The sequence below is a fragment of the Cupressus sempervirens genome, chromosome 3, assembly GCF_028749045.1.
Source record: "Cupressus sempervirens isolate cs-2001-9-10 chromosome 3, ASM2874904v1, whole genome shotgun sequence".
Classification (NCBI taxonomy): Eukaryota; Viridiplantae; Streptophyta; class Pinopsida; order Cupressales; family Cupressaceae; genus Cupressus; species Cupressus sempervirens.
The window spans coordinates 292,781,629-292,800,177 of NC_143120.1; the positions used below are offsets into that span (position 1 = coordinate 292,781,629).

The window sequence follows — 18,549 nt, forward strand, 5'->3', positions numbered from 1 at the left end:
AAACAAGAACATCAAAAAAAAACGAGAAGGTTCATTTTAAAGATTCAATGCATCCTATTCAATTAGATCTGACCATCAGAAACCAATTGTTACCATTTTGAAACTGGAAATAGACTCGCTTATATTTATTCATGAATCATAATTATGAAAATATTATTTTTGTGAGTATTCTGATGGAAAAAACTACAATAGAGGCTCATGTATAAAGTATGTTGTGTCCTCTTACAGTTCATGTAAATGAATCTCTTGCTCAAATCTCAATGATGAAAATCAGTGGCCAAACCAGTATTCCAAATAGGGCAAGCCATGGTGACAGCAAAGCCATGGAGGGCTCATCCCAATCACCTCCTATGCCCTTAAAGACCTTTAATACAGGCTATCACATGTGAGGTAAACATCATCTATTAGACAGTGCACTATGTTCTATATCCTAGAAAGGTACCAGTATATTTTAATATGTTCCATACCATCCATACTCTGGCTCCTTCTATACAATACACAAGATTGGAAACCTCAATTTGTATATGTGTTTCATTGACTATTGACTTTTGATAATCAACGTATGTTGATTATATTTTATATTAGACTTATATGGTACTATACTTGAAAGGAGACACTGGGCAATGTTGCAATTGTGGTTAATTATATAATGCTTGTATAAATAACTACGTTACCAAATGCTTACGTAGTGTGCAACCTGAACCCTTCTCCCCCCGCCCACCTCCCGAATGCGCATCCACAGGGCGCTGCAGCGCTTCTTGTGGGCTTCTTCAGGCATCCCCAAGCATCTAGGACCTAGAATGCCCAAAAGTAATTTTTTTTTTTCATTTTTCACTCAAAACATGTGCCCAAAGCACTTTTTAAATTTGATTATTCCCTCTAAACCCTAAAATGACCCTAGAAGAGGCCATTCAATGTTTTACCGTATCATTTTGTTTGCTATTGTGCTTTCTTCCAACTTGAAGCAGTTGGAGATAGAGGGATTTTTTTGAGCATCCATATGATTCTTATTAGTGAATCTCGATTGATGAACACTGAATCATGAATTACATTTTAGTCATTTGAATATTTGTGAACTATCATTTCGCATCTAATATTTATCTTGAACTATCATACTGTCATATGATTTAATTTTGCATATTTCTTGCATTTTTTTGCACACACACACAAACAAACACATCCAAACACCGCACCCCCGCCCCCAAATTAAAAAAAAAAAATTGTGCATCCATGCATCCAATTCTTGTAACCACATCCACATTCACACCTGAATTGGCAACTTAGATAAATAATCAAAAATATGTAGCTATTTGTCGAGAAAAATGAAAATGTAAATTGGAATGCAAACTGCCACTTCAGCCTATCAAATTCATAGCAGTTCAATGCACAAGGTATGTAGATAAAAAACTTGAGCCTCGTTGCAAACCAGCATTGACAAGAATTAGTGTACTTTTACAACAACAAAAAATGCATGCCCTAGAGGTAAGTGGATAACTTTCTTATTAGGGTAGAATAATACCAAAAAGAAAATGTTATCATGCCATTTCTTGTAACTTTTTTGTGGGAACTGTCTAGACTCTAATCATTTGTGTGGAGGAAGAGGATGCACAGATGTGCCTCAATTTATTTACTGTAGAGTGGAACAGCCTGATTTTTACAAGTAAGATGCAACCAGTACAGAACACACAAAATAATATACATAAACTTTCATGATACCAAAAAGTGAAACTCATAACATTCGGGAAATTTTGAAGAGAGCTACAAAAATGAATAATAAAAAAAAGTTGAGAACTACTGGGAAAAAGCATTAGAACAATTACAATGATTTGGATATAGAGAAGGAAAAGATAATTATCTTGAACTATTTCTACCATTTCTAGTATAATGTTTCTCCTACCAAAATCCCAAGATTACAAATATTAACCAAAAATTCAATCAAATGTGGGGCTGTGAATACTTTCCATAGCACCCAAATGCAAGAGCACATTATATTCTTCTACAACGACTTTTGCAATTGCTCTGCAATGATCTACTCAGACTAAGAAATAGAGTTCATGCACTCTGCTCCAACTTGCAAGCAACTGTGAGTAATCAATTACAACAGCCATATTTACGCATACAAAAAGTTAATGGATCATCCCAGAAACCTGCTGGGGCAGCTGGAACTCAACAGATGGCATGTGATTCAATTCATCTTTCAGTATGGGAAGTTTGTTCTTTGCTATGTGATATATGGACAGGTTTGGAGAATGCCAAACATGCGTGTTTGTATTTTGAGCAGTTTAACCCATGATAAACCTGCCACATTTCTTGTGGTGCTCATAAACTCTAACTTGGTCATAAAATAATTTCTACATTTCAGAACTATAGGAGTGGTCGCCCAAAGCAAAATTATAAGGTTTCCATAACCTAATTATAATATAAATAGGAAGTAGTAATCAGTATTTGACATCATGTCTACTGATTTCATTCTAATTGTAATGGTTATACTGGCTGACCCTCCTAGTGATTCAACTTAATATTCAGAATTCTGTCATTTCATTTAAGATATATTGCTTATATCTAATTTATTCTACTATTAGTTTCAAATTATTTCTGATATTTTCTTGGTATATCGCATTGATTTGAAAGGCCTTCTTGTCATTCCGGTACCGTGATATGATAGGTTCATTGAAAGTGATATCAGAACTTTGATTTAGGCATCAATCTGTACAAAATGTGGCTGCAGTGGACAGCATATATCAATATTCCAGGTAAAATGGTTCATATTCTTTCCTAGATCTACAGCAATTTAGTAATTCGCTACAGTCTGCCAGGTACTATTCATTCCAAATGAAAACTCCTGAGACCTTTTGTTTTGGTTCCATTTTTGCACCATTTTGAAGAGTAACAGTCAATAAATTTGACTCAGCAGTGATTACAACAATATACGTTACCAATAACCCTGAATTTCAGATGTAGGCTTTTTCATGCTCGTGCAATGTAGCAATCACCATATTTTGCTTTGACAAGGAGATCAAGATAGTATAGGTTACTCGTAACCCTTTTGTTTATCTTCAGACAATTATTTTAATTTAGGTGATCTTCACACATGATGCAATGGATAGTCATCAACAACACGGTGCAAGAATATTCCAAGGATAATCCTTCAGAAAGTTAGTTGTGCCAAAAATGGGGATCATACAAATCATCAACAGGATAATCTGCAAGATCGCTGAAAAAAGACGAACTGCATGGCAGCCAAGGAGAAACTGGACAAAGTTTTCAATATATTTTCCATTCAAACAGATTTTCTAGCACTACTTTTTTGTCCCCTAAGTTTTCACAGACAACTGAATCAACTTGTAATTGTGCCTATTTTACTTGAGTGACAGAAGCTACTAGTTTCAAATCTTTACTCTGTTTTGCAGGTTGTTGTGAACTACTCAGACTAAGGAAAGAATTCAAGATAGGTCCATTGATGGTTGAACCAACTTCCAACTGTGCTTAATTTTACTTGTGGGACAGAATCTAGTCATTGCACATCTTTTCTCTGTTTTGCAGTTTCCTGCAAAGCACTAGAGCATGGAGAGGAACATGTCACAAATTCAAGGTCTGTTACTTTACACGTATACTCCATATCCTTTTATGTCTGCATATTAAATTTGGATGCATGGCTGAGATTGTTCATAATCTCACCCACTTCAAATTCATGAGAAATGTAACCATATACTGTAATATCTACCTTTTTAACTGCAAATACTGAAATCATTGGCAATTAAGCACCCAATTTTGACTAAGTCCTTGTTGGTAGTTAGAGAGAGGAAGTCTTCCAGCTATAGGGTATTGTCGAGTATAATGATATGTGTCGTCAAATATGTTATTAAATGTTAATTATGTTGTTGGTTGTTACTATGACCTAGGGGTAGGTGGTTATAGCCGCAACAGCTCATATCACACCCCCTCAGGGGTTATACGTACAATCTCTTGGATGAAAGTGGACATTACCACTGGTATCACTGGTGGCGTGCTTATCACTTGATGTAAACCTGATTGATATTAATGGAAGATACAGCAGTTCTCAGATGTTATATCACTGGTGGCGTGCTTATCACTTGATGTAAACCTGATTGATATTAATGGAAGATACAGCAGTTCTCAGATGTTACATTGCACTTACTTGTATCTATTATAACTCCCTATCAGTGATTCAGTAGTATGCATTAATTACCTTTACCTGTAGGCGGTAAACACAGGGTGGCAATACATGATAAATTTGTGTGGAAGGGTGACTCTTTGCAGTACAAGGACAGCTTGTATCTTTGCAAGAACGCATGCCTCAGAATATAATTATTCAAAATTTCAAGTACCTCCTATTGGTGGATACTAAGACTTCTTGATGACAAATAACCAGCTCAAGCAAAAAAAATTCTAGGAAGGGATCAAAAATAGTGATGTGTAGAAAGTTGTAGTAAAGTATTTGGCGTGAAAAAAACAAGGCGCATAATATGCTTCAAAAAAACAGTTATAAAAATAAAAAATAAATATATAACATTTAAATTAGTCATTATATATTGACAATGCAACATCATACTTAGCAATCACCCAAGTAAGCATTCACAGCTTGAATCCTTCAATATCGATTCTTAAGCATCAAGAGTGAATAGAAGTCTCACTTAACAAATAACTTAGCTCAAAGCAAATTGCAATTAACTTTAAAAAATGTATATTACACAAAATAACTTTGGCCAAACTGGGTACCCTACTACCTAAAATATTTGTAAAATCATGGATGGAAAAAAAAATTGAGAGCCGGCAAACTGATTGACAACTGAAATTTGAATTATTGTGACAAACACAACAAAATTGGTAGCTTACTCATCCTCTGCATCAGTGAAGAGCACTCGATTCGCAGTAGCTGCAGGAGGTGGCTTATGAGGAAACAATGCAGCATTAAAGAATGGAAAGAATCTTTGCACAACATTTACAATGTTCTTTGAAACAAGAGCCACAGATTGTCTCTTAGTATTTTCCACCATTACAGAAGCCATTGTCTTTTTCTGAGGTGGATGAATAGATGATACAATGCCTTTTCCAGATGAAATCAGTCCTCTTGCTGACTTTTTCGGAGCTTGTGAACATGCATCGATACTTTGTAGTGGAAAAAGGGGCTCTTGTTCAGAATGGTTAGAGCATTCCCCAATCTTAAAATGTGGTTGCTTGTATGCTGGTGTAACCAATAAAAGCATTTAAGTATCAAGGCATTACTCAGAAGAAGAAAAAAGATTAAAGACAAACAAAACAGAAATAAAACAGATGTATGGCAGTACCTGGAAAAGGAAAGAGAGGCTCTCGTTGAGCCTTGCTTTGATATTCTCCAACTTGAACATGTTGCTGCCTGGACTCCTGTACAGCTGACCGAGACATTTAAATTTAAGGCATTATTCAAATTTATCCATATAATAACATAAACAAGGATATCATCCACATACATACCGAGGTCAACATCATTAAAAAAATCTCTGAGCAGTCTAATGGGAGCAACATCTAGCACTGAATATATTATCCCAGAAATTACAGGAATCCATTCTGATTCCATATCTCTCTGAAGAGTGTTTCCTGCATTTGTTGTTTTGTTACTTAGATCTGAAAGCACTGGCATTGGATGCAACTGAATACTTTCTGTCACGGAGGGATGAATATATGGAGGATGAAAACAGAACTCTGGATATGGAGTTTTCTTCCATGATGATACTTCATCAAATTTGTCAACAAGTTCATTCAGCATCTTTTGAGTCTCAATGGCAATGTGCTGCTTGGAAGGATCCAATACACAGAGGGAAAATACTTGAACAAGGAGTTGAACATGCTCATGAATCAAACAATGCAACTGACCAATCTGATGGGCTGTGAACCCGGTTAGCAGATTTCTGTTCTCCATATGTACTGCATCATACCCAGTTTGGCCAATCATAACATTTTTTCTATCTAGAGGTCGAGATTGTGTCTGTAAACTCTCTGTCAATGGAAGCAAAGGACGAAGTGGGGTTTTCGCAAGCCCAAGGAGTCTTTCCTTATTCTCAATAGAATTTCTTTGACGCCTTCTTTCTCTTGTATTTGGCCTAATATAATTTTCCCAATGCTTTCTCTTCTTGTTGTTTCTAGTAATCATTTCATCATCACTCTCCAATGCCTCTTCAATCTCAATCTCAAAATCTGCATCATTATCCTCATCGTCTTCTTCCTCGTCATCTTTATTTTCTGACACTTGATCAAGTACATTGTATCCTTCTAAACTTCCTGCAACAGCAGCCAAGAACTTCCTATATTCTTCCTCGTCGTCAACATTTTGGAAATAGTCCTCTTCATCTGACTCCTGAAGGAAAGTTTCCAACTCATCAAGTGACATATCCGCCAAAGAGTACCGTGCCCGAGTTCGCTTCGATATTGCATCTTCAATATCTTCATCGTTACTTTCACCTCTCTGCCGCACAAAAACTGACTTCCTTGGACATTTCAAATCTGGTAAAGCATCCATGGTTTCACCCAACTCTGCATCTGCTTTGTCAGTTAAGTTGCCTGTGTCTTCTTCTATCTCAGGGATATTGTAGCTGTTCAGCATATTGGATCCTGCACCTGGTGCATCACTTTCCACTCCCAATCTACCCAACATATTTGAACATCCATGCTGATCTTCTGTGCTCTCATCCACGTTGCCAATAACTTCCTCATTGTTATCTTCTGCGTTCTCCTCTTCATCAATGTCTTCATCATCATCATCATCATCATAGTTTCCCACAAGCTCATCTTCTTCCACATCACTCCCCAATTCCAACCATGTGGCCTCATTTTCATCATACAGCGCACCTTTTACCTGATCCTTTCCCTCCTCTAGTCCTTCTTCATTCTCTGAACTTAAGCTTGAGGATGCATCTTTCTCATCAGTGTACGGCAGGAAAGGGTCAAAGTCAAAGTCTTCATCCTCATCGTCTTCCTCAGGTTCCACATCTTCCCCCACAATTTTTGAGACAGACTCTTCGGAAACAATGGCATCATTATCCTCCTTCTGTTCGGAAGCAACAATTTTACCATCTTTTTCTTGTTTAGAGGAAGTATTTTCCCTATCTTTCTCCATGCTTCAAACATTTAATAACTTCCTCCCCCTTTTGCTTCCTCTAAAATAATAGTTTTCTAAGGAGGTCTGAAATGCAGTTGTACTTGCTGCACCCAGGACGACATAATCTACATTTTACTAATCCAAGGTCAAACAGATGCCATTCTTCTTCACCACAGCTAGCGACCCCAAAATAAAAGTTTTGTACTTCAAAGGAAATCAAAATATGCTTAGAAAATAACAAGGATGAGGCGGAACGCCTGGCTAACCGTGATCCAATAACAAAGCAGAACAATCTCCCTGATCGTCAATCTTAAATCAGTGACTGAATTACCTATTGATAGTTAATAAAGCAGTGACTACTACAATTCCCTGTAAAAAGTGGAAAGGGCTAATGTTCAGCTAACAACAGATAAATGTCAATATAGTCCCAGGATTCGCCAAATCTGATATATGAAATTCGAGACTCCGGAATTTACAGAAAATCAAATAACAAGAATTTCCATTCGCCCTAAAAATGGGATGGAAAAAGGGCACAGTGTTGTTTTAACTATAATATCTTTAAATTACCTGTTTTCGAATTTTTTTAACTAGTATAAACGTATGGAGAGCTTCATTGCAAGCTTCGCTTCTTGTTCTGCAAATCTGCCCTACGGAGTGCGACAATGTTTATTGTTTACTGTGTAACCACCACAGCCACGATGGACTTGTAGCGCCAAAACGCGAAGGAGAGGCCTTAGCGTCAATTTTATTCAAGGCAAAAGATTTTATTGAAAATCCTTAAAAAGGTGTTGCTTCTCTGTCAAGAAATTCTAATCATTTTCCGGAGGATGATACTTGCAAAGATAAGGTATGTAGCCTCCAACTGTGAAATCATAAACTAGGCCTGGGTTCGTCAACAAACGCGGGCTACAATGTTGGTTGCACTACCTTGTCTGCAATTAAATCTTTGCGGGAAAAATTTCACTGAGGGTTGCCAAACACCGTGCCCTAATTATTGACGCCCAGCCACTAATCGTATTTCTGTGAGAGGAAAACTTAAAAAAGAAGGTTCGAAAAAGAAGATGGCCCAAGTAACAGTTATCTTTCGTTTTAATATTCTTCTAACTATAAATATAATATGAATTGTTTATATAATAGGCAGCTATTGCGATCATTACGTGCAAAATCTTTTCTCTACTACTAATTTTTTTAAGTGATAAGAACTATTTTTAAAAGTTAGTGAAAATGGTTATATTAATGAAAATAGGAAAAAATTATTATTATTATTGGTTGTAGTGAAAACTAGCAAGGACAAAAGTATTTTTATTGAAATAAAAATAAGAAAAATACTATAAACTTCAATATGATCCAACTTATAATAATGACTAAGTCTCTAAAATGTTCAATCCTAGAATGTTCAATTCGATCATTTAAAAAAGTAAGGTGCTCAATGTAGGCATAAAGTTTGAGAATTTATTTGAATACTAAATTTAGAGGTTGAGACTTGAATTCAAGATAATTGAACAGAATATTTTATCTAATTTTATGATTGTTCAAAAAAAATTTATTGATTTGATTATTCATTATTAGTGAAAAAAGAGAGAGAAAAGAAGATTGTATTATTTTTAACAAACCTAGAAATTTGATTGATTTTTATAGACATGGAAATTTTGTTTGATTTTTAACAAACTCGAAGAATTTGATCAATTTTTTACTTTGTTGTAAATATAGGTTGCATGACAATAGAGCTTCTAGTTTCTTGGGAAAACAAACTTATTTCTCCATGTTGGATTGGAGCCTAATTTCTCAGTTGCACCATGGAAAGAAGAGGAGCAAGTTGAGTAGTGAGCAGATTGGAAGATGGTAAACTCGTGATAGAGAAAAAAAAGAAGCCCACACAAGAGTTGGAAGAGCCAACATCTGCACCTACACAATGATCATCTCAAGCAACATCCGATGTTGTTATGGTATACAATCACAAACTAAGAGCCCATGTAATACAAACTAGACTAAAAGTACAATCTCGAAACATAAAACAAAGTCTTGAAACAAGAATGGATGTTGACAATTTCATGATGTAGTTGTCTTCAAACAATAATGGATTTTGACAATTTCATGATGTAGTTAATTTTAGATTTAATTGTATAAAAGATTTTCATATCAAAATGTTTAGGATTTCCAAAAGGCTTGAATTCATGAGAATTTGATAGTATGGGAGTGCTCATACTACAATAGGATGTGCACTTATTGTTAATGTTTACTATCCCTATTCATTCAACTCTCGAATTTTGCATGGGGCTTGCAAATAAGGCACACTTGCTACTCCATCTATGTGGAAGTTTCTAAAGAATTTTTCAACAAACTCACTTATATTTTTTTTGCATTAATTTCTTCTGTGGACAAGTAATCCTTCCAAACAAGTTCAAAAAAAACTTGGTGACAATTTAAATTAAAATTTCCATTTTGATTTTTACATTGAGTGTCACATTAACTTGATCGGAATTGAATCAAAATAGAGCTTCCATCAACTTCTCATAAAATACACATGAAGGCAAACTTAGAAAATGAATGCCAATGAAGAGAAAATATACTCCATTCAATGTTATTCTATAAATTGTGAATTCCTATTTTGAGATGGCAAAAAATTAAAAAGAATGAAAAGATAATACGAATTTCTGACTTGAAGAAAGCTCCCTGCCAAGAAAGGCCTTAAAAATTTTGAAATTGTTCTATTGGCTCTAGTCATTGATCAAGTTAATCTCGTTGCCCCATAATTCTATTTGGATATATATTGAATATCTTTCCTGATATATTTCCATAAAACTCACTTATAGAGCTCTTAATCAAAATGAGTGGACGATGTCTATAAGTGCTTTGAAGGGTTTGAATGTAGTTGTCAATGCATACTAACGAGAAAATTCATTTATCCTTCTCTCCAAAGCTAATTAACACATGCAATTACTTGGCATGCTTGCACACGATAATAATACGAGATACCTAGATGCATAAATAAACTGAGTGTATAGATTGCAATGGTGAGCAATGTATGTGCCATCTTGCCTTGCCTCTCTTTAAATGATTTTGACAGTTGTTGCCTTAAGATGTACCTTTTTGGAGAAATTGCCATAGTGAGACACTTATAACTATCTCACAAACTTTATAGAGTTTGTTAATATCTTGCAAATTAGTTTGCACTTATCAAATTGTATCTGATTTTAGTTCTGAAACTTTAAAAATGAAGACTTGATCTTTGACTTGTCTATTTTGGAAATAAGCATTAACACATTATTAGTTCCTGCCAAGGCAGGAATATTTATGCATTCATGTCAATCCAAATATGACATTAACACTCACCAATCAAATCCAAAAATTTAAAATATTATATGAGATTTCAAATGTTTATATCTTTTTTATCACATTTTTCATCCATTCTATTGGTCCATACTATTTTTGGTGGGGGAGATAATTAATTTTCTTCAACAAAAAATACAAATATTTTCTAACAACTTCAACTTGCATTAATAAATGTATTAATTATAATTTTATCTTTTCCATATTTGTGACAAGTTGATAAGATTTTATTTTTTCAATTATTTTATCTTCCACCTTACACAACATGTCTAATCAATATTAATTATCACAATCTATTAAATATTTTTAATTTCTTATTTTAAATATATTTATTATTAGTTTTACATTGATGTTTTTTTTTTACTATTTAATATAACTTGTTCCTAAAACTTCATGTAATGTATAAGTTCAAATTATATATATATATATATATGTGTGTGTGTGTGTGTGTGTGTGTGTGTGTGTGTGTGTGTGTGTGTGTGTGTGTGTGTGTGTGTGTGTGTGTGTGTGTCTTTTTAATATAATTTCAATATGTTATATCTTTGTATTTTAATTTTTAATTTTTTTAAAACTTTTCCTTTTTATTAAAAGTAGTTAAATTATTACTATTATTTTACTGTTATAAAAATAAATTAAACAATATTATTTTTTAATTATATTTTATAATTGTGTTCAGTGTTACAAATTTTAAATTATATTATTTATTATTATTAATATTTTTTATTTAAACAATTTATCATTTAGTTTAAATACATTTAAAATTTAAATATATATTTTAATATGAAATTAATAATTATATTTTATATCAAAAAGCATACTAAAGAAATAACCACAAAAAAGAAATAATTCAATTCTAAAAGATATATAAATTATTATTAGGTTCTTATTTATCATATCATATTTATTCATCAACATCAAATTTATATGTATTACATCTATTTATTATTTACAAATGTACATATTAAATTATATAGATATTATTTCATAATTAAAAATTACTTAATTTTATGAAACATTTGGAAATACAAAACATTAAATAGTAAACCTTCTCTAATTGTTTAAAATTAAATAATTAGTTTTACTTATAAAATATTTTTATAATCCAATACATTTCATTTTTATATAGATATTATTTCATAATTAAAAATTACTTAATTTTATGAAACATTTGGAAATACAAAACATTAAATAGTAAACCTTCTCTAATTGTTTAAAATTAAATAATTAGTTTTACTTATAAAATATTTTTATAATCCAATACATTTCATTTTTCTTATAGAAATGTGAGTTTTAATATAAAAAATTAAATTCTTAGTTTTATTAATTAAAATATAATATATTTTAATTTTTTATTATAACCATGATTTTATTTTGACTATTTATTTTATTAAGAAAAAAAATTATATTTAATTCTTTCTCTCTCACACACAACTTATGTTGGTATCACTCTATCTTACTATTTTATCTCTCTTCCTCTTCCTCTATATTATCTATCGTTTTTAACTTTGCATATATGTTTATGTTGTTATTGTTGTATATTGCTATTTATCTCTATCCTAGTTTTTGTCCAATGCTAATGATTAAATAAAAATAGTGTGAGTTCCATTTGATAATCAAGATGAGAATAATACATAGTTGGGGGAGTTATTCCAACTACTTATGGTTGTCTAGTAGCATGCATGGTATGCTTAAACATATAATATGATACTCCAAATGCTTCATCACTTCTTCAAGTTCTATAATTCAAATATTGGTATGGATATCTTTCCTCATTGCATATAATTTAAGTTGTCAATGTAGAAGGTGCAAATTTGTCTAAAGTATATGTATTGATCATAGTATGATATTAAGTACTTAGTGCCATATTGGGGACTTTGGCCTCTTATTATTGGGCTTAAATGTCCAAAGATATAATAATATAGCACGAGAACTTAACAAAAAAATATGAGTCATCCTATCAGATCAAAAGCGTGTTTCTACGACAAGAATTTAACAACAAAATATGAGCAATCCTATCAGATCACAAGTGCATTTCTAGGCAAAAATTAATGCATTCATAATGTTAATTTAGATTCTCACTCATCTACACCTCTACAACCATTATGTGTTAGGCAGGAACTATGACACATTGTGTCTCTTGTTTCTTATGGAATTGAGATAGATTGGGTAGAGTTTGAAGGTGTAAATTATTGAAGTTCAAATCTATTTTGTTTAATTTCATATTGTTTAAATATTTTGGCATTTATATTCTCTCCAATTAACTTGTTAAGTATAATTAAATTTCGATATTCAGCATACTTAGGTTAGCTTAGAACAATGAATTGAAAATATTAGATTTTTAAGTTTTAATCATAGTACACCATTTTTGTTTTAATTAGATGTTTATATTCTTTTTTATCTTATATATATTGAGTTTGCTATTTTAAATTTTGAAAAATTACAGACAAGTTTTGTATAACAAAATATTTATAACAATTAGACTTGAAGTGGAAAAAATTAAAATAAGACATAGACTTCTTTTTGTCACACTCTTCAATAGATTTCAAAAAATGAAAGCAGTTTGATAGTATATCTTCCATCTTCGTAAGTTATAATTCAACACTACCTTAGTTCGTTCAATGACCATTTTAAGTGAATGTTTTTTTCTTTTATTAGGCATTATCACCCATTTTCAAACCCATCAATTTAGGAGTCCATAAAATGTAGAAGTTTATTTTGAGGCAAACTTATTATTATAAAAAATTTATTTTAGAATATTTTAATTCAAGAGTTTATTACATTGAAAAAATTATAACATTATTTATTACTTAAAAGTATAAATATTTATAAATATTTTAATAAATTCTATAGTGATACTAAGCTTAATTAAAATTTATGTCAATCTTTTATTTAAATAATTTCTCATAATTGACCATGTATTTCTAAATCTTTACTTTGTTTTCCTTTTTGAAATAGTTTGGAAAATATTGATGTTTAGAGTATGTGGATTACACAAAGGCAAATTAATAAAAAAAATTAAAGTCTTGAATTTTTTATAAAGAAAATAAATATTAAATCTCGTGGTTAACTTTATACCTACATAAATAGCAAGAAATGGCATTAGAAACTTCGTGTATCCCTTTAATAAAGAAAGATTTGAGTGTCATGAAACTATATGGGCGCTTTCAAGGTGTTTGAGCATTTACAACTATGTGTATTTGCATCATTAGAGAGGATTTTCTTTTCTTTTCGTGGGCTTTTGTATCAGGGTATTAATTGGTAGCAAGGTTGTAAAATTAGAGGAACTAATTAAGTGCCAGAGGATGCAGTTATAATCAAGATTATGACAGGGTTAATATATAATATCTATTTATCATCTAGGTCTTTATGTTATTTTCATATTTTCTCTATTATGATGTTTTCTTACATTACATAGAATGTTAGGCATATAAATAGAAAACATGCAAATGCTATTCTATTGCTTTCACATATATACCCAAAAAATAATCGACTCTTGCTATTGTTAGGAGTACTACCAATATTTGTATACTTTGTGTTTATGTTACACAATTATTTTGATTTCACCTCTTAAATTGTCACATAGATAGTTTCAAAGTTGGATATGTTGGTGTGGGAGAAGATAGAGAAAGTACACATGCATTCCACAACTAGAAAGGAGGCTAACATTCATCTTATATTGCTTTGTATAAGAAGCAAAAATGTCTTTACATTTTTTCAAAGGAGATTTGTTTGTACCTAGCTAAACTGATTAATTTTTCTAGCCACTCCTATTACATTTGTATAAGCATATAATTTTTACTCTCTTAAATCAAAGAATTGTTTTGATTTTGATAGAAGAGAGATCCACAAATATCCAATAATTTTTTGTTCTCTATAAGCTTGTTAGCATGAATGTTGGTGATACTACATTAGGGGAGTACCCTAAGCATTGGAGAGTATTGATTTGTTGCATTCCTGACTGTGTTTGTCATTGATGTCAACATAGCATGGTTTTTGTAAAGACTAGGAGAACAATAGGCAGAGATCTTACTAGTATGGACAATGGTTTGATTGTCTAGTGATGCACAGTTAAGGACATGTTCTAAATTATGTCTTGATGATGTGGTTAAGTGTGTAGAGTCTAAGTCGATGGCATACAGTAGTTGTACTTGATTTACTAAGAGTGGTACAGAAACAAAGTATTGAAGAACAATGTTCAATTTTTTGATTATTATCTTTCATCTGAGATGTAATGAAGAAGTGCACAATCACGCAGTGATAGAGGATAGTCATGCAATGATGTCAGTGAGTGCGCAAGCCCTAGTATCGCATGTGTGAAGTTTTGTATAGACTGTGAGCCGACAGTGCTATTATGATTGTAATTTAATTAATTATCTTATTATAAATAATTGGGAAAGCCTCAAAGTCGACTCAAGGAATTATTATGAAGATATGGTATAGAGGAAAGTTGTTTTCCTTATTTGTAATGTATCTTAGATCAAGGGATCAAGTGTTGTATGAATTGTAAAGTGTGAAAAGGAGCAGAATGCTTACTGAATGTGAGTAAACGATCCAAGGGATTGTTAGATGTAAAGTATGAGATCTGGAACTATAAGATATGAAGGAGTAGAAGTCCAGTTGACAGGATAGAGACAGAGGAAGGAAGTACAATTTAGTTTTATTATTCTACAAGGAATGATACAGAGATCATTTGGACAGTGGGTTCATTGGTCTTAACCTTGAAGTTGTTTGGGCAATGGGTCTAGCTATCTTCCACAACTCCTAACAGGGTTGGAATCTCCTAACAAGGATTCAAAGTCTCCTAAAAGGGATTCATATGTATTGAATGTTGTAATAGACTCCTAACAGGGTCTATCCTCTAATAAAGAATATTTATATTAGTACATCATCTTGTGGGTACCATCCCCACCGGGGTTTTCCCTCTGATCAAGGGTTTCCCTAGTTAACATATCTAGTGTTAATTGTGTATGAGTATCTTGTTGTGGCTTCAATTTATATTACTCATATGGTCAATTTTGGTTAAGGTTGATGTTTATGATAATAGTTGGATAATTGATTCGCCCTCCCCCCCATCTCAATTATATCAGTGGACTATATATTTTAACAAAGCTACCCTCAATTGTTTGTCTTCTACAAGAAAATATAATGTCACATATATGAAACATCTAATGTTTCAGAGTTTTTTGTAAACAATTACTCTATTACAGTAGCTTCTTCTAAATCAGTATTTCAAGGTGGTAGTAAACATTTTTCACTTATTATGAAAACTAAAATTCTTCGTTCAAATTTACATACATATTTAAATTTTAAACCAATAAGCCCCTTTCAAGATAAATATGCAACTTTTACAGATTAGGCATTATGAATTTTTTTCTCAATAATAGTTCTTTTTTAATAATAATAAGTAAATTATTTATATTGGATCCACCTCGAATTAACTTTATGAGGTTCTATCTCCCAGTCTAACTTACATTCAACACCCAAATCCTCCAAAAATCTCAAACACATCGGGCATTACATTTAAAACCTTTTGGCATGAAAGACAAACATAACAAGTACAGGTGCTAGACATTCTTGCCACTCCTAAGCTGAGAAAACTGTCTACAAATAAAACCTTTTAGAGAACTACGACACTAATTTTCTTTCTCATTCCTTGTCCACTAATTTTCTTTCTTGTTCCTTGTCCACTGACTATGCATTCATTCTTGCATGCCAAAACCTACCCGAATGGGTGTCCTTCCAAAAAAAACATAAAATATCCCTAAGAAGATTAACCCGTTGAACATGCAACACATCCTCCCATTATCAGAATGGCCATAAGGATTTATCAAACGAAACCCCATTCTACCCAAACTATCATTACATAGTGATTGTGTCAAACAAGATTCAAAAACTGACATCCATAATACAAATTGGTCTACTCTATTACCTTCAAAAAGAGAACCATGTAATTAGTCGTGTCTTGTTATGAAAAACACAAACCATTAAGTTGCAAGCATGTACAAGTTTACCTACTAGGACAAAAACAAAGGTTTCTAAAAAGTGTGACAAAATAAAAAAGTAATAAAACAACCATTGCAACCATAATCAAACTTGCTACCCACTTAAGGGCTTCATTTCAAGGCTTGAGGCACAATCTCCTCAATTCTCTCTTAAATCATTATGTTCAGGTTCAAATTTGCATCTTGAATCCCTTGAAGAGTTATCACATGTACTCTCAAGTTTTCTGTAAGATTCTCCTCATTAGCTTTTAACCAACCCACACTAGCTTTCATTTTTTCAATATCATTATCATAAATGTTGATTATTACCAATAATTTTAGGGATTTCCAACTCCTTCTAGCCTACCTAAAATGCTTGTATCTTTGAATTTCTACAAAGTACCACACAAAAGGAGTAAGTTTTGTACCTAGAATTTTTTATATACATGTTTCCTTTTCACCAAAGTTTATTCCCCAACCTAGGACTAAAATGGATAAAATTTCTCCAAAGCCTTACAAGGATTCTTGTGGAACCAGTTGATGCATCACAAAATGAACTATGTCTTTGGAATCTCCAAGTTGGAATGCTCAAGCCATAATCATTGAGTACATGTAAATGTTTGTTTAGTGAAGAACATCTCCCCTAACAAAAACTCAACAATCTTTGCAAGTTGGGGATGTTGAAACTCAAGCATGTTATACATCTTGGCTTTACTTGCCAAACCATGGAATGGATTTTGCTATTTAGTGCATTCAAAGGTAAAATTCAATTCCATTGAAGATTATCCCTACAAAACCCCTCATCTAGACCCAAAAATCCTTATTTGATCAAAAAAAAGAGATGGGAAATGTTGCATTTGAGGTAGCTACTTTTGTTTGATTGGAAGAAAGGAATGAAGGATGCAAGTTATAGTACCATTAATGCAACTCTCGTCACCTTAACTATCTTGCATGTGACACATTCTACAAAGAACTTGCCAACCAATTATCAAATGCATTTTGAAATGTGTTCATCTTTCAATTAATGTTTCAAGGAATTAGTTCATTCTCATCTTTCCAATGTACAGTTTGGAAATCTTCTATAACTACTTCATATATGTTAAGATTTAGTGCCCAATTTGACATTCAGTCAAATTTCATGTTGCTTGTCCATTTATGTGGGAGATTTTAGAGTCTTCTAGTGTGGCCAATTCCTAAATGATGTTTGAAATGTAACTTTAAAAGTGTCAAGCTTCCAAAATGCCTGTAATTATTGTATTGATGATAATTAACAAGTCCCCTTCCACATGAATTTTGGTTTGCCCTACATTTTTAGGAGCTTTGATTGCCAACAACGTTGCTTCTACTTATGAAACATTATTTGTCCCATTTTGAAGTCTTCCCCCCTAGAGCTACAATGTCTCCATTACTATTTATGAGGATGAAACCTACCCCTTATGGTCCTGGATTTCCTTTGGATGCTCCATTGAAATTATACTTCCACCATCCACATTGTGGTTTCTCCCAAATGACTGGTGTCATAGATAGAGTGGTAAGATTAACCTTAGGGTGCTCATTCATGGGCAGGTGTGATCAAATTTATTCACTCTCTATTACTCACATTGTTGTTTCACCATATATTTTCCCTAAAAGCATTATACTATAAGAAAGATTTGATGCTTGTATCTCTTTTTATTACTTGTCATAAGGCATAATAGTGTTGTAATAAATTTTGGATTCTATTATTAGTTATTGGTTCAATGATTAAAAATAATCATATGAACCAAGCAATTTATTTAATTTTTCAAATTTATCTTATTATTCTTAAGTTTAGATGCATGTTATTTAAGTTTTTGAATTTTATAAAATGTTTTTCTACAATATGGTTGGTTTGTGATTTGAGGTGTTTTATACAAATTATTATTATTCTTTTTTATTCCAACCAATTATATATAAGTTTTTTTATTTTAAAATTTTATTTTTGATCTTTCTTATATATATATATATATATATATACATAAATTTTTTCATTTCTAAAATCTACAATATTTTACTTCATTTTGACTGACTTGTATATTTTGGGACTAATAGGAGAAAATTTCCAAGAAGCATACCCCTATTGTGAGGCAATATTTTTGCACGGATATATGAAAATATGAAGCG

At 32.2% G+C, this 18,549-nt stretch overlaps 1 protein-coding gene across 3 annotated transcripts in view; it reads right to left on the reverse strand.

Annotated features, from left to right (window-relative positions):
• DUO3 (Homeodomain-like superfamily protein) overlaps positions 1–8,159 on the reverse strand; it is a 110,159-nt gene extending 102,000 nt beyond the window's left edge. For all 3 annotated transcript variants that reach the window (XR_016362122.1, XM_089819546.1, XM_089819545.1), the window contains exons 1-3: positions 5,476–8,159; positions 5,310–5,393; positions 4,858–5,206 (exon numbers count right to left, since the gene is read on the reverse strand). Coding sequence is in view for 2 of the 3 variants with exons in the window: in XM_089819546.1 (XP_089675672.1) it covers positions 4,858–5,206; positions 5,310–5,393; positions 5,476–7,114 (2,072 nt within the window). In the remaining variant the exon portion in view is untranslated. The remainder of the gene's footprint in view (positions 1–4,857; positions 5,207–5,309; positions 5,394–5,475) is intronic.
• Between the last annotated feature and the right edge of the window lie 10,390 nt (positions 8,160–18,549).